This window comes from Ctenopharyngodon idella, chromosome 6, assembly GCF_019924925.1.
Source record: "Ctenopharyngodon idella isolate HZGC_01 chromosome 6, HZGC01, whole genome shotgun sequence".
NCBI lineage: Eukaryota > Metazoa > Chordata > Actinopteri > Cypriniformes > Xenocyprididae > Ctenopharyngodon > Ctenopharyngodon idella.
Genome location: NC_067225.1, coordinates 34,589,553 through 34,610,251, shown reverse-complemented (window position 1 = coordinate 34,610,251; position 20,699 = coordinate 34,589,553). Strand labels below are relative to the sequence as shown.

General features: G+C 41.5%; 1 protein-coding gene across 3 annotated transcripts in view; it reads left to right on the top strand.

The window, feature by feature from the left end:
- The first annotated feature begins 3,112 nt into the window (after window positions 1-3,112).
- The window catches only part of LOC127514069 (histone deacetylase 4-like), a 34,061-nt gene continuing 16,474 nt past the window's right edge, over window positions 3,113-20,699 (top strand). Inside the window, exons 1-6 of one of the 3 annotated variants that reach the window (XM_051896444.1) lie at window positions 3,113-3,508; window positions 5,521-5,654; window positions 12,015-12,077; window positions 19,440-19,675; window positions 20,050-20,200; window positions 20,396-20,510. In XM_051896444.1, coding sequence (XP_051752404.1) covers window positions 5,633-5,654; window positions 12,015-12,077; window positions 19,440-19,675; window positions 20,050-20,200; window positions 20,396-20,510 — 587 coding nt within the window. In that variant the 5' untranslated portion in view covers window positions 3,113-3,508; window positions 5,521-5,632. Of the gene's footprint in view, window positions 3,509-5,520; window positions 5,655-12,014; window positions 12,078-19,439; window positions 19,676-20,049; window positions 20,201-20,395; window positions 20,511-20,699 lie in introns of those variants that run through there. The other 2 variants (XM_051896445.1, XM_051896446.1) reach the window with 2 other exon arrangements.

Genomic DNA, 20,699 nt, shown 5'->3' with positions numbered 1-20,699 from the left:
CAAGTGGGCTGGCTGGCTAAAGAAAGGGTTAGTTATAAATGACCTCTAAAGGCTTTCTTAACTCCAGCAGTCCAGAAGTCCCTGCTAAAGACTCACATTTCACCAAAACAATTTTAAATTCACATTTATTCTTACAAATCAATCACTCATTCAAGTCTGAGACAAACTAAACTGTTAATGTGAAACTTTCACAAGAAATTAAACTAATCTATAACATTAAACATGGATCCACTGCAAAAAACACAGATGGTTGAAATGAAAGGGTTTGTTGGGTGGATCTGAATTGTGATCCATGTTCACGCTTAATGAAATCAAATAATAGAAATGAAAATGCTGCATTATTTAATTAGTCTTCCATAAAGAAGGGAGTGTTTCCAAGTGGAAATGAGCTGAAACAGCTTGAGATAAAACTATCAATTAGCTGAAGGAATGTCATTATATGAGCGCTATACTAATGTGCCTTTTGTCATGCCATACACGGGTCGTGACCTCTGACCTGACGCATGATGTATTGATGAACGCGGAAGCGCAGAGGACAGAGCAAAACAAAACACCGGTCATGAATCAGAATTTTAACAGAAAATGTCGGAGGATTTTGATATAAGAGCAGCTGGAGTTTGTTGCACAGCCCTATTTGTGTGAACGGCGAGAGGCATCTAAACTTTTGCTACTCCTATGCGTGGGGTCAGAGGTCACTCTTCCACCGGAACTTGACTCGTATATGGACGTTACCGGAAGTTAGTGATTACAGTTTATAATGTTATAAATATGACAATTTTTCTTTAAAAAATGCATGGCATTGCTTCAGAAGGCCTTTATTAATCCCCTGGAGCCGTATGGATTACTTTTATGATGGATGGATGTGCTTTTTTGGGCTTCAGAATCTCGCCCTCCATTCCCTCCCATTATAATGCTTGGAAGAGCCAGGATATTTTTTAATATAACTCTGATTGTGTTTGGCTGAAAGAAGAAAGTCATATACACATAGGATGGCTTGAGGGTGAGTAAATTATGGGATGACTTTCATTTTTGGGTGAACTAACCCTTTAAGCCCTCAGTTTCTTCAGTCCTTTGTCTTGCTTTGATGTTGATATTGGTATGCTAGTGTATTACTCTGTTCCTGTGTTCATTAAAACTCCTTTTCCTTTAATTTCCTCTCGTCTTTTGCATTATGTCCACAGCAAGTGTGACACTAACCCATGAGTACAATAAGAAAATACAAGACTTGAATAAATCAGCGCAGCACATGCTGAACAGTGTGCCTGATGTCATTCTCACTGTTCTTGCTTGTAGAGTCGGTGAGAGAGTATTGAATGATTCTTTGATACATAAGGATTTAGACGTGTCTCAGTGCTTGAGAAAGCTGTGACAGCAGAGATGTCTTTGTTCTGACACGTCAATGCACTTGTTTCTTTAAATTCCCTACATGGGTTATTGAGCAGAATGAAAATGGGTCTTACTATAAGAGATACACTATATTGCCAAAAGTATTGGGACACCCCTCCACATCATTTAATTCAGGTGTTCCAATCACTTCCATGGCCACAGGTGTATAAAATCAAGCACCTAGGCATGCAGACTGCTTCTACAAACATTTGTGAAAGAATGGGTCGCTCTCAGGAGCTCAGTGGTACTGTGATAGGTTGCCACCTGTGCAATAAGTCCATTCGTGAAATTCCCTCGCTACTACATGATCCACGGTCAACTGTTAGCGGTATCATAACAAAGTGGAAGCAATTGGGAACAACAGCAACTCAGCCACGAAGTGGTAGGCCACATAAAATCACAGAGCGGGGTCAGCGCATGCTGAGGCTCACATTTGCAGAAGTCACCAACTTTCTGCAGAGTCAATAGCTACAGACCTCCAAACTTCGTGTGGCCTTCAGATTAGCTCAAGAACAGTGCGTAGAGAGCTTCATGGAATGGGTTTCCATGGCCGAGCAGCTGCATCCAAGCCTTACATCACCAAGTGCAATGCAAAGCGTCGGATGCAGTGGTGTAAAGCACGCCGGCACTGGACTCTAGAGCAGTGGAGACATGTTCTCTGGAGTGACCAATCACACTTCTCTGTCTGGCAATCCGATGGATGAGTCTGGGTTTGGCGGTTGCCAGGAGAACGGTACTTGCCTGACTGCATTGTGCCAAGTGTAATGTTTGGTGGAGGGGGGATTATGGTGTGGGGTTGTTTTTCAGGGGTTGGGCTTGACCCCTTAGTTCCAGTGAAAGGAACTCTTAATGCTTCAGCATACCAAGATATTTTGGACAATTTCATGCTCCCAACTTTGTGGGAACAGTTTGGGGATGACCCCTTCCTGTTCCAACATGACTGCGCACCAGTGCACAAAGCAAGGCCCATAAAGACATGGATGAGCGAGTTTGGTGTGGAGGAACTTGACTGGCCTGCACAGAGTCCTGACCTCAACCCGATAGAACACCTTTGGGATGAATTAGAGCGGAGACTGCGAGCCAGGCCTTCTCACCAACATCACTGCCTGACCTCACAAATGCACTTCTAGAAGAATGGTCAAAATTCCCATAAACACACTCCTAAACCTTGTTGAGTTGAGGCTGTTATAGCTGCAAAGGGTAGGTCAACTCCATAATAAACCCTACGGATTAAGAATGGGATGTCATTAAAGTTCATGTGCACGTAAAGGCAGGCGTCCCAAAACTTTTGGCAATATAGTGTAAATCAATGAAGGTACAAAAACTGAGTGTGACCTTAAAAGTGCACACATATTTGATGATGGATAATTCAGACTAACACTATCATCACAGTGCCTTTGGTTGAATAATTGTGCACCTTGTTATATTGTGATCATTAAAGAGTCACTTATTTTGTTACTTTAATAAATATCAAGTGAAAGACATAAATGAAAGTCTCTACTTTAATAAAATATACATAGGCTGTTCAAATAGAAAGAGTTGAAGCATGACTGTATAATAGCAAACTGTTTTCTTGTATGTCTACAGTGATCCCTATAATCAAGAGAGCTTCATCAGACAAGACTTTTTCTCACTACAGACTGTTTGTGTGAAGGCAGATCAGTGAGCTCCGAGAAAATGGTGTAATTTTGAATGAAAATATACCCATATGCATCATGGATGAAGCCGTAGATCACCTGTGCTGAGGACCAGAAGCATTCTATAGTCCAATATCAGCCGTTAACGAAATCACTATTTGCACGCACTCACGTAATACAGATGTTGTTTGACTTAATGATTATTAACATGGATACTTCAGCAGCAAAAGTTAAAGAAATGCTGTATTGAACATTACGCGTCAGTGTGAGTGACGTCACCGCGCGTGCAGGTCCGAGCGCGTGTGATGCGTGGATGATCCCGCCTCTCGCAGACCTACAGTACAGTCCCGCCACACGTGATTCCCTAATCAAAAATCCAGTATGGCGGAATCTGTCAGGCAGCGTTTCTGTCGCTTCTGCGCTTTCCGGAGGAATTCAGATGTCTGCCGTTGATTCCGCGAGCCTCCTGCGTCTGCTGCGATACGGTGAGTGAACGAGTGAACGATCGGCTCCGCGCACGGACCGAAAGCATCACGCGCACCGCGCAGCTGTAGTTGTTTGTTATTCTATCGCTGCTTTGAACAGAATGATGTTTCTACAGCAGCTTCCGTTAGTGATGATCGGACAGATTCACCTTCACTGCAGTGAGCCCATGTAAGAAAGCCTCGTCTGTCGAATTCAGCTGAGATTCTATTGGCATAATGGTTAAGATTAAACCAGCTTTGACTAGAATTGTGTGATTGTTGTGGTTAAATGAGCGATGGCCAATGATGTGAGGTGGCTTGAGATGGGCGGGTTAGACATGAGGCGCCGTTTTTTGTGAATGAGGCTGAGGGAGGATTGCCATGACTCAACTGACACACACACACACACACACACACACACACGTACGGTGTTTTAGGGAGAAGCTCAGTATTGGAGATACACTGGCGGTGACTTTTGTTTTAGGATCAGATGCTGTGGTGCTTGACAGCTGGAAGGAACAGCAACTAACATGCATTTAAAATCGCATAAACAAAAACATTTAAACAAAGCTCCACCTCATGTTTGTTTAGTACACGAGTTAATGCTGCTATGGGCAGTCTTCTATTCTGCACACTTTTAGGCTTGTTTCTTTACATGTTGATTCAGGACTTGGCGTATGGTGCTTTATTATGTGTTCAGACGTCACGATGAGGCTCCGCTTTCTTGCTTGGAGGACAATAGAAGCCCTAGAGTGAACATAATGCCCACATGGGGAAATCACCCTCTTCAGACGCAGACCCGTCACAGCAGATTAGCATATATGTGCTTCATGACCGACTTTCACCAAACAGCCCCGCCAGTGCCGCCCAAACCCTCCAGAGCCCGTCTGGCGAGGGCAGAGACTCGGGTCATTTAGGGAGGGAGAGAAACGCACAAAACCTGCTGATCCGAGAGACCTTGATCCCATTTGTACTGCTCTTACTGTCATCCCAAAGAAAGTTCATTCACTGAACCCTAATCCTAACAATAAATACTGATCATTCAGCAGTTCATATCAGATAATATAAGAACTGTTGATGTTCAAGAACCGGTGGAGTTGTGCTGTAGTATATGAGTAAAATGAAAAAGCTTTTAAACTCATCTGTCTTCTGTAAAACTTTTGTGTATTTATTGATCAACCAACAAATTCGACGTCATCCACGTGCAAGATGGAGACTCGTATGAGCAGGTTAGAGTTATAATAACACAGACCGCTGCTTATATAAATATATATATAAAAAAAGGACTTTTCATATAAATAAACACTGATAGAATGTGCGTATATGTATGTTTTATTGTATTTTGAAATTGTTTGTATTGTTATTTTATCATTTGTTAGTGATGACCTGCCGGAGGACTGCTGATAAAAATTTGCCTTTGGCTAAATCTGGTGCAATGCATGAAATGGAAGCATTTATGTTAAAAATTGTACATGGTCCCTTTTCAAATAAATAAATGTAAAAAAAAATTAAAAAAAAAAATTTGTCCTTTGTGGGCAATTCCCCAGTGTGTGTGTCTGTGTGTGTGTGTGTGTCTGTGTGTCTCCATCTGTCTATGTCCAAATGTCTGTGTGTGATTTTGTTTTTTTGTTTTTTGTTGTTTGTCTGTCTGTGTGTGTGTGTGAGTGTGTGTGACTGTGTGTTTGCGTTGCCTTTTGAACTGAGGAAGTTCACTCTGCTACTTTCTTTTCCAATGGCAGATGTGGTTGTTGTGTAGCTGCTCAAGTGTGTCTCTGTTTCAGTCCACAGGTCTTTTGTGAAGATGTGAAACCATTCATAAATTCCACGAGACACACCGTTTCATTAGAGAAGCACAGCTTCATGTTTTAAGTTTGTGTGATGCCGTTTAATTTCGCTGTTCGTAAAGATGGCAGACGTGAGATGTGTGTGAAGTTGATCGTTTCTCTCACTGATGTTTGGCTTGTTGTCTAAGGAGAGTCTGTGAATAAGAGCTATTTGAGACCTGTATTTAATGGATCTCTCCTTTCTAACAGCTGCTGGTTGGATTTGTCAAGACGAGGAGCAGAAACCGCTGCTTTTCTGGAACTACATCTGAAGATTTGAAGACCTTTTGGGACAGATCGATCACCAGCTGCTCCAAATATCATGACCTCCCAAAGTCATTCAGGTACGTGTCTCTCTGTGTGTCTTATGATTCTGACTTCTTCCATTTTTCTGCTTTTCTTGCGTTTTGTTTTTCTGCTTGACACTTGCAGCGTGTGAGTAGATGACCAGACTTAAAGCCGTTGTCTATGAAAAGAAACAAAAACGGTCAAGGCTTCTTCACCGAAGCAAACAGATGATCCATGTTTGCGTACGAGTTTCATCTTCTGGCCTGAGCGTCAGTAATCCAGGATTTGTGTAATGATGTAATGGGTTTTCCATCAAACACAGCGCAGATCATCAGCTGTTCTTACCTGTGCCGTTAGTGTTGTGATCTCAAACACCATCATCTATCAGTTACACTACAGAAACATTGTCGTGGTTTATAGTAATAATAATCAAGCATGTTAATGTGTATAGTTCATTCATGAGTGTCAGTTGTTTGGATCTGCTCAAGTGTTTGTAGTCACAGCTGCCGATCCACAGAATGATCTGTAACGGCAGGTTATAGTTTTATTTTAGAGTTTTAATGTGATAATGGCCAGTGTTTGTGCCTGTCAACCACAAAAATGTGGCGGTAAATGTTTACCATCCTTTCGGTCTGTGAAGATTTAATGAGCATTTTATGAATTAACAAATCATTTTATGTTCATTATTTTTCCTGTTTCTAAGAAACACAGTTTTCTTTGTTACACATTTAACAGAAATATCTCTTTTGCCATTTCATGATCATAATAGCTGCTTACAGGTGCTGAACATCCTCTGTGGATGAAAGAGATTTAATGAATTGCATAATATTCGTAATATTTAGCATGCGTTTAGAGTTTCTTCTCATTTTGCTCATCGTTTGATGTCTCAGTCTTCTGTGAAGTCAGCTTTATTTCTGTAGCGCTTTATACAATACAGATTGATTCACAGTAATAAACAGTAAAGTAATGATCAATGATGCAGACAGAATTCTGCTGTAAAGCAGCTCTAAAAAGACAATAGTGTCATTGATCAGCTGAAGTCAGTGTTGATTCAGTTCAGCTCAATAACTGTAAAGTTCATCAATTATGAAATGAGTTCAGTTCAGCTATAAAACAGTGATGTCACCATCAGCTCAGTTCAGTTCATCCAATAGTGTCAGTACAGTCAGCAAGCCAGAGGCGACAGTGTGAAGAACCCAAACTCCATCAGGTGACAGAATGGAGAAAAAAACCCTGGGAGAAACCAGACTCAGTCGCTCAGTTCTCCTCTGGCCAATGACAAACACGGTGTGATTATGATTCAGGCAGCATCACAAGTCAGATTGATTTATATCATTCAGAATATTTCATCCAGCTCCTTCTACTTGAAGATCGGGACACATCACATCTGTTCTGTATATGTTCATTGAGCAGTATTTGTGGGGATCAACCAGTAAATCAAATTCATGGCTCAGCAAGTCACATTCAGCTTTGTTTTACTTCATTTCCTTTTCATGATGGGATGTTGTGTCTGTCACTTTTCTCACATCATTGAGCACAACTCCGTCTCATCCAGCCATCATCCATCAGGGTTCCCCAGTGATGTGATCTGACGTAATGTGACAGGCTTATTTGCAGCGCTCGGATTGTCCTGTTTTATCAGTCCCGTCCCTCCTTATCCCTCTTTCTGATCTGTTTCTAATGTGTATATTTATCTAAGCGCTCACTTCAGCACTGAAAGCCTGTTCTGCTGCAGCAGCTTAACTCAGTGATATTTATAGACCCGCACGGATTCTGCACGTGCGCCAGACAAACAAATGTGCCGTTTGCCTCTGTCCCTCCAGACGCCCGCAAATCCCCCCAATCCGTCCATCCGACTCCCCGCTCCGTCTCACATCTGTTAGTTCCTCCTGTAAGGTGTGGCGGCAAACAAATAAAGGCTTCCCAGCGCCTGAGTTTTCAGATCATGCATGGAAGCTTGCTGATTTTAATTGCAATCGGTCCAGACAAACAAAAGAGCGAAGCGAGCCAGCGGGCAGAGAGAGATACTGGATGTTCTGCCAGCATCCAATTACAGTCTACACAGGAACTGTCACTGCCGTCCCACCTTTGACATTTCAGGCATTTGTCTGTGTCCATTCCGGACACTGATGTAAAGATCCTAATGATATTGCATCTAATTAAAGTGATGATGCAGTATGTTCCCAATTTTGCCTAATTGCCGCTTTTAGAAGTCCTTTCATTTTTCAGTGTTTTCATGTCTCTCAATGGCTTTTGGCTGTTCAAGCATTACCAGAATAGCCATGATCATTGCCTGACAATAAACTATTTTACTAGTTACTAGGTGCCTTGTAGCTGGAAAATACTGTAAATTAATGCTAAAATTTTCTTACATTGTAGCGTTGCTGATGAAACAAACGTCAGTATGTTTCATAATATTTGAACACAGCTCAGACAAAACACCCCTGCTGTGTATAATGTTTTGTAGCAGACAAACGCTAACAGTATTATTGATGCACGATTAATCTGTAAAAGATCGCAATCTCGATTCAGACACTCACGTGATCTTATTCCTAAATGACAGCGATTCGACAAGTATGATCACAGCGAACATTCAGATCTGTGTTCTGAGCCAGAGAGAGCCGTTGTCATGTATAGGTATGAAACAAATTTCACAAACTTTCTTTTCAACAGTCTTTTCGTGGTCTTTTCAACCACACAGTATCATTATTCTAGTTCATTCTATTCTAGTCTTACAATAAATCACAGAAGAACTGGAATAAAAGTTTTGATAGTTCGAATATAAACACTGATCTCTACGGTAGTGATCAAAGTAGAGGAAATCACCTTTTGAAAGTAATTTGACACTTTCAGTAATGCAACAAGTGAAGACTTGAGTGAGTCATTGAATCATTCATTCAAACTGTTTTTTTTTTTGTTTTTTTTTTACATTTTAAATAATGCAGCAATTAACATTTCGTCAGAACCTCTGGTAGATTACATGTTATTTTGTTTAGTTGTCTGTTCAGAATTGCTGTTTGAAACAAAAAAAAATCATGAATCTCAGTTGATCCAGAATCGTGCGGCTCTAACAGGATGAGTTGATGATGGTATTTTTTAGAGCTGATGGACATTCTGTTACTTTCTCCTTTTCTGTGGTTCAGGAAACGCTTGTCTCGTCCATCTCATTAGTAGACCAGACAACTGCCCCATTTGAAGGAAAGTGAACTGCACAGTTGCTAAATCAGGATCTGTCCCAGATCAGTTAGGATCTAGTCATATCACCTCCATTAATGTCACTGTCATTTTTTTTTTTCTAGCATCTTTTTAAGTCTGTCATGTATAATCAAAGCAACATATGACACACAAACTATTTATTCTCGTCTCATTTTTTTCAAGAGTGAAATCTTTTTATGGCGTCTCTCTGTGAGTGTACATTAATATAACAAAACATTTACCAAATGAATTGGACTCCTGTTCATAACTGGCATGAGAGTTTTGTTTTGCCTGCAACTAATGACTCTGTGCCATCTTTAATTATAAGAATGTGGAGCTGCTCTAGTGTACCAGAGGCCGGATGAATGGACTTTGAGCACAGAATGCACGTTAGCCTTTTAAATGGATGTTGGCCACTGCTTTCTGCTCTCAGCGCTTCCAGGTTCTACGTCAGAACGGCGGCTCAGTATTGGCCAAAACCGATCACGTGATCAGCACGAAGCACACAGGAGCCGGCCAATAATGAGTCGGCATTCTGACGTAGAACCTGAAAGCGCTGGACGTAAACAACATATGATAATGACACAGAAGAGAAGAGATTGTTGAATAAAGTGGTTATTTTTGTTTTGTTTTTGCGCACAAAAAGTCTCTTCATAACATTAAGGTTGAACCACTGCAGTCACATGACTGTTTTAACGATGTCTTTAGTTCCTTTCTGGACCTTGAAAGTGTTGATTATATTGCTGTCTATGGACGAGTCATATACCTCTCGGATTTCATCAAAAATATCTTAATTTCTGTTCTGAAGATAAACGAAGGTCTTACGGGTGTGGAACGACATGAGGGAGAGGAATTAATGACAGAAATTTCATTTTTGGGTGAACTAACCCTTTAAACTCTAACCGAGAACAAAGTCTGATTGTTAGTCTGCCTTGGAGGAGTGTGGAGGAGGCCTTTGTGAGCGCTGTTTCTTTGGGTCACATCAGCTGGATTTGCCCGTGGTGACCCTCTGACAGAGTGGCTGTGTTTCAAACGTGTGTGTGTGTTTGTCACATCAGTATGACTTGGGGACAAAATAATCCACCCTAACCACAGCATCAGGACATATGGCCACCTTCAATTCTTTTCCTGCCAGCAAACATCAGCTCTCAGTTTAATGTTGCAGTCAAACCCTTTGGTTTAAAAGATGTTGCTGTGGACAAAAGCAGCTGCTCAGTAGTTGGTTAAATGTTTGTGTTGGAAATTGCCTTTTTGCATACCGCTTAGGAAACTTTGCTCAGTTGTGCTGTCATTTTCATGACTACAACAAGGCTGACATGTAGTTTTATTGTCTTGTGGTTTTCTGAAGGTGCTTTGCTCTATGAAATGGAGCTCAGGTTTCATACCTGTTGCTGTATGGGGTGATGCGTAACCACAGCTCTCTTATCAAGTTAGTAGTCCAACACATTGGCATGCAAAGTGATCCATTTAGTCATTTTGGTTTAAATAACCGCAGCATATCAGTTTCAAGGATCAATTTCAGGCTGTGTGTGTTCCTCATATGAGCTTGAGCATTGCATTTCCCATGCAAATCACTAGTCTACAAGTTTTTTTTGTCTGTTTGGTCTTTTGGAACAGAGTGGCAACTCTTGTCTACTCTTGGGCTCGGGCTGATCCATATGGAGGGAAAATACGCTACATTCTGGAATAATGTGCTAACCCTTTTTTTTAAACCTTAGATTAATGGAGCCCCTCAGCCCCACAAATCTCCTTAGATTGATTATTTATATAAAGTTGCATATCTAGTTGGTGAGCCCCTAGAATCATCACCACCTTTCAGCCCACTTTGGTGCTGCTTTGGGAGGAGGTTGGATCTATCTGTAGTTACAGACTTCTTTAGCTGCTCATTGTGTTTGACTGACTGAAGAGGTTTGTCCTCTTTCACTTCTGATGCGCTCATAGCCTTTCTTTTGCAGCAGTTTCTTGCATTGACCATCAGGTTTGACTGAAAATTCCATGTGTTAAAAGAAGTTAAAAGAAGTTTAGCCTTTTGTATTGCACTATAATCATCTGCATGTCGCAACCCTGACATGTCCATTTACCATTTACTGCACGATTGGCTCATTTGTTCAGAGCAGTATATAAGATGCATCATCAGACTGGCTTTTTCTGGGTGGATGAAGTCGGCTTATTTGGGTCCTGCTATATTTTGTTCTAAATGCTAACGTCTTATTTCATGTAAATACTAACATTGAACTCTCTTTTTACCCTAACTATTACAGTTCATCATCAGCCTTGTTTTTATGAACTGTACTGTTTTCCAAAAAGCAAACACAATCGGGCTCAGCTGGAGACAGCGGCGGATCTGAGACGAAGCTGCACCTGGGCTGCGTCCTTCTAAAAATAGATGCTCGCATATAAACAGAATTCCCTGATGCGCGCGGCTGCGATGGGGCCTAATTAGATGAACATCAAAGTAGTTTCCAGGGGTTGTCTAGTCCTTAGAAATTTCCCAAAAATAGAAGCTTGTGGAGGATTTGCAGCCCTGGGGAAATTGCCTGTTATTTTTCTCCTTATCTGGATGGAAACCCATGTCAGTGCTTCTGCTCTTGCGTTACAAAGGAATCAAGGTTAATGAGCTAGTAAATATCATGCCAACGATCGCTGGTAAAAATAACCAGATATTTAACTGAGATTGAAGACCGGCTCAGCTCAGTATGTTGTGTTGCGTGTCTCATTGGAAGGAGAAAACCAGTCTGTGTCTGCTTGCATACTGATGACTCCCGCTGTACTGCTTCATGCCATTGCCTCCATCCATCCCTCCCTCTCTCTGTCTCTCTCTCAGGGGTTATTTATAGCCGTGTCTTACTGTGTTGGGCTGCTGTGAAGAAGTGAAAAGCCTTTTCATGTTCTCTGTAATTACTATCTGCTGCGGGTGGGGGTGGGGGGGTCGCTGTTGCAATGGCTGCTTTACTCCTCATTTACACTGTTATTTACCAGTTTGACCAGTTTAAGTTTAACGAACAATAACCACCACCACTGTGTGTTTTCAGGTAAAAGGTGAAATATCTCAATGTTAGAGAGGTAGAATTTTTTTTTTTTTTCTCCACTGGTTGATCATCTACTGAAAATATGAAATATTTTTGATTTATGTGTTGCTTGCAAAACATGTATTTCCCCCGAATAACAGTGGAGAATATTTTGCCATTGAATCATGTTCTGTCTCTGTCTTTTTGTCTCAGACTCTCAGATGGATCAGACTGTGGAGCTTTTGAAGCCGTCGGCGTTTGACCACATTCCCACAGGTAACGGAAGCATTTCATGGCGTTTCTCCAGCTGCAGTGATCCTCAACCAAGTAAAAACATGATATATACAAATATTAAAATACAATCAATTATACAGTTGTGGATAGTCAAGTCAAGTCACCTTTATTTATATAGCGCTTTTTACAATGTAGATTGTGTCAAAGCAGCTTTACATTGATATCTGGTACATTGTTTGACTGCACAGCAGCTCTTAAAGAATAGTGTCAATGCAGGCAGATCAAAAGCACTGTTGAATATCAAAATGTCAAGTCAAGTGTCCCCAACTAAGCAAGCCAGAGGCGACAGCGGCAAGGAACCCAAACTCCATCAGGTGACATCAGGTGGCAGACAAGTGGCAAATTGGTGTTAAAATGGAGAAAAAAACCTTGGGAGAAACCAGGCTTAGTCGGGGTGCCAGTTCTCCTCTGGCCAACAGTGCTTTGTTACAATTCAGGTTGCTATCATAAGTCCAATAGGATCGCAACATTAAAAGTATTTATTTCAGTTCCATCCAATTGAGGATCGTATTCATCACGCCGGTATGGACGGTTGTTGAGGAACTGTGTCGTGGCTGTCGTGTCGATGAGGCCTTCACAGGGGATGATCTAGTTGACTCAATCTCTGCTGATACTTCAGGGCTGCGTTGTGGTCGTGTCAAGGTGCAGGTCCTTGGTCTCACCTGGATACGGCCCGGATCCGGTTGACTACGGTGAACCTCGGGATAAACAGAAAGACTAATATTAGCGTAGATGCCATTCTTCTTCTGATGTAACGAGTACATCAGGTGTTATAGGAAGTGTTCCCGGTTCCGGCTGACCTAATTTATGCAGCCTAATAATCCTTTAACGGATTTGGAAATATAAATTGGTAATGTGTTATGTGTATGCCAGGTTAAAGAGATGCGTTTTTAGTCTAGATTTAAACTGACAGAGTGTGTCTGCTTCCCGAACAATGCTAGGAAGATTGTTCCAGAGTTTAGGTGCCAAATAGGAGAAGGATCTACCACCTGCAGTTGATTTTGATATTCTAGGTATTATCAGCTGGCCTGAATTCTGAGATCGCAATAGACGTGAAGGACTATAATGAATTAGGAGCTCGCTCAGGTACTGGGGAGCTAAACCATTTAGTGCTTTGTAAGTAATTAGCAAGATTTTAAAATCTATACGATGTTTAACAGGAAGCCAATGCAGTGTTGACAGAACTGGGCTAATATGGTCATACTTCCTGGTTCTAGTAAGAACTCTAGCTGCTGCATTTTGTACGAGCTGTAGTTTATTTATCAGGCGAGCAGAACAACCACCCAGTAGAGCGTTACAGTAATCTAGCCTTGAGGTCATGAACGCATGAACTAACTGTTCTGCATTTTTCATTGAGAGCATATGTCGTAGTTTAGATATATTTTTAAGATGGAAGAATGCGGTTTTACAGATGCTAGTAACATGGCCTTCAAATGAAAGATTGGTATCAAAGAGCACACCTAGGTTCCTAACTGACGACGAAGACTTAACAGAGCAGCCATCAAGTGTTAGACAATATTCTAGGTTATTACGTGAAGAAGTTTTTGGTCCAAAAATTAGAATCTCTGTTTTTTCTGAATTTAGTAGTAGGAAATTACTGGTCATCCAATTTTTTATATCAGCTATGCACTCCGTTAATTTTGTGAATTGGTAAGTTTCGTCAGGGCGCGAAGAAATATAGAGCTGAGTATCATCAGCGTAACAGTGAAAACTAACGCCATGCTTCCTAATGATATCTCCCAAGGGTAGCATGTACAGAGTGAACAGTAACGGTCCTAGTACTGAGCCTTGTGGTACTCCATATTGAACTTGTGATCGATATGACATGTCTTCGTTTACTACTACAAACTGATAACGGTCAGATAAGTATGATTTGAACCATGACAATGCAATTCCACTAATGCCAACATAATTTTCGAGTCTATTTAAAAGAATATTGTGATCAATAGTGTCAAATGCTGCACTAAGATCCAGTAACACTAATAGAGAGATACAACCACGATCTGATGATAAGAGCAAATCATTAGTAACTCTAATGAGAGCAGTCTCAGTACTATGGTACGGTCTAAATCCTGACTGGAAATCCTCACAGATACCATTTCTTTCTAAAAAGGAACATAGCTGTGATGATACTGCCTTTTCTAGTATTTTTGACAGAAAAGTGAGATTTGAGATCGGCCTGTAATTGACTAATTCTCTAGGATCAAGTTGTGGTTTTTTAATAAGAGGTTTAATAATAGCCAGCTTAAAAGTTTTTGGTACGTATCCTAATGATAAAGATGAATTGACGATATTGAGAAGAGGGTCTATGACCTCTGGAAGCATTTCTTTCAATAGCTTAGTCGGTATAGGGTCTAACATACATGTTGTTGATTTTGATGATTTAACAAGTTTAGACAATTCTTCCTCTCCTAAAGCAGTAAATGAATTGAATTTTTCCTCAGGGACACTACAATGCACTATCTGACACGATACTGTAGTAGACGGTTGCATGGTTATTATTTTTTCTCTAATATTATCAATCTTGCAAGTAAAGAAGTTCATAAAGTCATTACTGCTGTGCTCTTTGGAAACATCAGAAGTTGAAGCTTTATTTCTTGTTAATTTAGCCACTGTATCAAATAAATACCTAGGGTTGTGTTTATTTTCTTCTAAGAGTTTTGAAAAATAGGCAGATCTAGCAGATTTTAAGGCCTTTCTGTACTCAATCATTCTCTCTCTCCACGAAATATGAAATACTTCTAGTTTTGATTTCTTCCAGCTGCGCTCCATTTTTCTGGCTGCTAACTTTAGGGCCCGAGTGTAGTCATTGTACCATGGCATTGGATTAATTTCCTTAATCTTTTTTAAACGCAAAGGAGCAACTGAGTCTAATGTGCTGGAAAAGACAGAGGCAATAGTTTCTGTTGCAACATCGAGGTCTTCTAAGCTGTCTGGTATGCTAAGGCGATGAAAATGATCAGGAAGATTATTTATAAAGCAATCTTTAGTGGTAGAAGTGATGGTTCTACCATATTTATGGCATGGAGGCAGTTTAGCCGCCTTGACTAAATGTAGTATACACGAGACTAGATAATGATCTGAGATGTCGTCACTCTGCTGCAGAATTTCAACAGCATCAATATCGATTCCATGTGACAATATTAGATCTAAAGTATGATTATGACAATGAGTGGGTCCTGACACATGTTGTCTAACACCAATAGAGTTTAGAATATCTGCAAATGCCAATCCTAATGCGTCTTTTTTATTATCTACATGAATATTAAAATCACCAACAACAAGGACTTTACCTGCAGCTAGTACTAACTCTGATAGAAAGTCAGCAAATTCTTTGATAAAGTCTGTATTGTGTCCTGGTGGCCTGTATACAGTAGCCAGCACAAATGTCAACTTACATAATGTTACGTAAAGTACCATAGTTTCGAAGGAATTATATTTGAAAGACTTCTGACTAATACTGTAAATATTACTATAGATTACAGCAACACCTCCCCCTTTGCCTTTCTGACGGGCATTGTGTCGATAATCATAACCTTGAGGACTAGACTCATTTAAAGTAATGTAATCGTCCGGTTTTAGCCAAGTTTCTGTCAAACACAGCACATCTAGATTATTATCTTTGATAATATCATTAACAATAAGTGATTTTGAAGAAAGGGATCTAATATTTAACAACCCGAGTTTTATCATTTGTTTAGCATTATTATCTCTATTTTTTATTTGTTGAACATCAATTAAATTTTTACCATTAAATGGGTTTGGAAGTTTTTTGTTTTTACTAATTCGGGGTACAGACACAGTCTCTATTTGAAAATATCTAGGTGTAAGAGTTTCTATGTGTTGAGAGTTATCTGAATTTTCTGACTTCTGTAACGTGAGGCAGCTAGCAGACGGTCGGTTTAGCCAGTTTGTCTGCTGCTTTCTGACCTGGGCCCCAGTTTGTCATGTTTCAGTTCTAAGACTATGTGCCATATTACTAGAGAGAAGAGCAGCACCATCCCGGGAGGGATGAATACCATCTCTTTTTAACAGGTCAGGTCTGCCCCAAAAACTTTTCCAATTATCTATGAAACCTATATTATTTTGCGGACACCACTTAGAACAGACGAATAAATTCTTTACATTCTGAATGGAGGAAACACGCTTCCCTTATTTCTAGTTGTTGGTCTCAAAGTCTGTGTGTGTCCAGTCAAACTAAGTATTTTGGCACAAATTCATCTGTCATTTGGTAGAATCTAGTCAAATTAGACAGATTTTATTATTAGACTCTCCACTGTTCATCTGCCAGCTGCTAGTGAAGCATTGTGAGGACATTTATTCAGTGTACTTTCATATATATTTTTCCAAAACTGGATGATTGTGAATCAGTTCAGTGCATCACACAGATCATTCAAACGTGTTGTGACTTTATCTGTTGTGTCTGTTGGTGTGTTTCATGTTCTCAGCACTTTTAATGCTGTCTTTGGAAGAGACATAGTCTGCTTGATATATTCATTTCATCCCAGCGTAACGCCTTGATTTAGCGCACTGAATTATAGATGAGGTCTTAGGTGGCGTACAGAGATGGAGACAGACGAGTATTATGGTTTCAAAACAGCAGCATGAAAATTACAATAACGCTTAAACCAGCTCTGTTTTGTTGCGTCTTCCTGTGTTTGTGTTCAGTCTTCATGTAGATAGCGTATCACTAGATCATGTCGATCATGTTTTAAAGTCATGTTTAAATGCTCTGTGAGTGTGACCTATTAATATCATCACCTGGACATGGTGTTATGTCTGCTAATACATCAGAGATGATGGTGGATTGATGCATATTAAGGAATAAACAACCTAAGCTCTTTGTTCTGCTTCGGTGACCAAAAAATGCGCTGTGCCCCTCGTCCCTTAGTTTGTAATGCGTTGGAAATGCGTTGTGCGGCGTGGGCTGGAGGACAAGCACGTAGGGTTGTGTAGGACTCTCGGCAGGGCTTGTCCAAACCAGCTCACCTCTGATGAATGAAACACACACCTCTTGTGTGTGTGTGTGTGTGTGATTGTACTCGACCACAACAGTAAGTTTGTACAGTTTGCAGAGCAACTAAAGATGCCAACAAAAGCAGTGATGCAGCAGCTAAAATCTGCTGTGAGCAGGTTCACGTCCTAGAGACACATCTCACAACACACAAAACACAATCTGTAGAACATGTATTTCTGTCTTTACCCTTTCCTGCAGAAATTAAGGTGTTTCTTTATTCGCTGGTTCTAATGGCTCATTAATGTTGTGACTCGCTCAATAGTTTAGCCACTTGTTTAGTTCCTTTTAGCTTAGTCTTCACAGATCTCCTGACACAAATGACATCGGGCATTTCACAGAACATCCATTAGCGCTAACGAGCAGAGATCAAACCATCAGGAAGGCACACATCAAAACCACAGTGCTGCGGCACTGTGGGACAAAAATAGCCCAGGAATATGAAGCGGCATGGCGGTGGAGCTCATAACTAGAAGAGAGACTGAGACGAGATGGACGACATGCAGCGTTGAGCCCTTAAGGTGACAGACGTATTGTGAGCACGAATGATGATGCGAGGGATTGTTTCGCAACACAACAATCCCAAAATCCTGGAAAGCTGAAAGGTCTAAAAGGTCTAAATGTCCAAATGATGTTGCTTTGAGCGTTGGGGCAGCCATCATTTCAGATCAGTTTATGAAGTACATGGTTATGTAAAGTATAAAGATGCCTTTGCTGCTGATCATTTGATCTCTGAGGGTCTGTGAAATAGTCTTGAATCGGATGAGACGTACGTGTCACTGATCTCACGGTGTCCTGATTCATCACTTCATGTCTAAAGCTGAAAATAAGCCATAAGATGAAGAATATCTAGCAGGAGGGATTGAGAATGAAGCATTGGCTGTTTAGTGCGTCTCACTGAAGATCACTGATGGCTGTCGGTCTGAAATGTCTGATTTGCAGGGAAGACTTTGTTTTATCTGTGGTCAGTCGGAGGCTTGATGCAATACGAAGCTTTTGAGAGCTCATCAAAGCTGCACTGCTGCGAGACTGTCTGGACGCTCTGCTCTTGGCAGCAAGTTTGTCTACCTGCTCCAAAACCCATTAGTGAATTACTGAATGTAGGAATGCGCTTACGTAACTAAAACTCAACATGGATGCTAGTATCAGTATTTACTCACTCGCATAAGAAGAGGTGTTTTATTTTGGCCGGACATCTTTTATCTCTGAAATGAGCAAAAACCCTTAGTGAGATTTCTTTTTGTGCTCATCTGTAAAGTCCGTCTTTAGTCTTGATTTCTGATGACTGATTAGCAATAGCTATTGAATGTGATGTGTGTTCTGTGTATGTGACTTTAAAATTAAACTCTTACATTTCAGATTGCATATCTGCTGGATTCATGCACAGCACGTCATGCTTTACAGAAGCAGATGAGGGTGTAACATTGAAACACATAAGTGGAGGGGGGTGAGGTGTGTGTGTCAACAGTCTCCATATGAGAGAAGAGCATGTCATGTTTGCTCTGGGACGACCCTGTGATGTCATCAGAGTCAGAGAGACAGCCGCGCGCTGAAGATCAGTGTGTTAGTTAGAGACAGACTGCAGCGGAGGCAGACAGGAGCTGTGCCTCAGACACACACAGACGGGCTGGTGAGCTCCGCTTCATTGTGACGTGTGCCACTGCTCTTTATTCTTCACATGTCATGAGTGTGTTTGGTTTTGTCCGTTTTCTTGAGTTACTTTTTGTTTTCATGTGGTTTTTGCTCTTAATTATACTTCATATTTGAGGTTTCAGTGCTGCTGATCTGATCATGATCATGTGACTCATCTGTGTGTGTGTGTGTGTGTGTGTGTGTGTGTGTGTGTGTGTGTGTGCATGCCCGTGCCTGTGCGCGCGCGCCTGTGTGTGTGTGTGTGTGTGTGTGTGTGTGTGTGTATGTGTGTGTGTGTAGTGCTAGTAGTCTGTCTCCACATGCGTTTGATTGTGCTGCTGCTTGTTTGTCAGTAGTGTTCTGTAATTCTGCTCGTCAACACTCTACACCAGTGAAGTTAACGTCATCATGACAGAGACGGACACATGAACACATCACTCGTGTGGGATTTAGTGTGTGGTTGTGTATTGTGGCTCTAATGTTGTAACCTCTGCACTGCAGTTATTTGAACATGAAAGCAAATTCTTGAAAAGTGCCACACTGTTAATTTCCCAAGAGCATCATTTTGTGTGTGTTGAGGCACAACTCTAGATGGAGTTTCCACTGGTCGCGTCTCTTGTATCTGTCCAGCTCTCCGCCTGTTAGAGCCCGGACTCTGCTCTCGTCTCGACACTGTGTTTTTGTCTTGTTTTCTGCAGTGGAATTGAGTTCGGCTCTGCCCGTGCGGGTTCCTCCTGCCGCCATCCCCATGGACCTGCGCGTGGAAGCATCTCCGGCTCTGGATTCGACGCGCCGTGAGCAGCAGCTGCAGCAGGAGCTTCTGGCGCTCAAACACAAGCAGCAGGTGCAGCGGCAGCTCCTCATCGCTGAGTTCCAGCGGCAGCACGAACAGCTCTCACGGCAACATGAGGCCCAGCTACAGGAGCACATGAAGGTCCGGACTCGTTCCTTTCATCAGTGGATCTAGTGATTAAAGCTCAGAGTTGCTAATCAGAAGTGTGTGAAAGTCTGTTGAGAGTTCATGGATGATCAGCACTGATCCTTCACCTCAGGTTCCTCCAGATAGGATAGAAATGTTCTCAGAAGTCACTGACTACTTAATAAATGTCATGTGATGCATTGAGATGTCTTCATGTGATGCTCGGTGTGTGAATCATATAATATAGATGCCCGTTTGTGCAGGTTTGTTGCTCAGTGGTGATGGGTCATGAATTGCTGCTTGCTGGTTATGATCCTGACAAATACTGTCCTTGTCCCTGAGCTGTAACCGCTGCACCTGTTCACCTGTGCGTGTGTTTCTCTCATCAGCATCAGCAGGAGCTTCTGGCCCTCAAGCATCAGCAGGAGCTTCTGGAGCATCAGAGGAAGATGGAGCAGCACCGTCTGGAGCAGGAGCTGGAGAAACAGCAGCGCGAGCAGAAGCTTCAGCTCCTCAAGAACAAAGAGCGCGGACAGGAGAGTGAGTTCATTACGTAACCGCTCTGAGTGTGACGTCACTGTTTTTCACTGTTGTAACTCTAATTTAGAGAATCCATTTGATGGCAATAATAATAGACATCCATTACAGTGAAATCTAAACCAAACGGTGATCAGGCTTTCTTTGATGGCGTCGGTGCGTGGAGCTTTCGTAATTCCTGTGCTTTGCTGTGAACAGGTGCAGTGGCCAGTACTGAGGTGAAGATGCGCCTGCAGGAGTTCGTTCTGAATAAAAAGAAAGCGCTCGCTCAGCGCAGTCTCAACCACTGCATCTCCAATAACCCGTGCTACTGGTACGGTTGAGACGCGTCTCGCACAGCACAACTTCTGATCTAAGAACATTTGCTGTAGTTATTGATGCTCACACTGTTAGTTATTCAGGCTAAAACTGATCAAAACATTTCAATCAGAGTGGCAAAGGTGACTAGATCAGATCCATACAGACTAGTCTTTCACACCTTCACCAGGAGTGGTTAACCCTG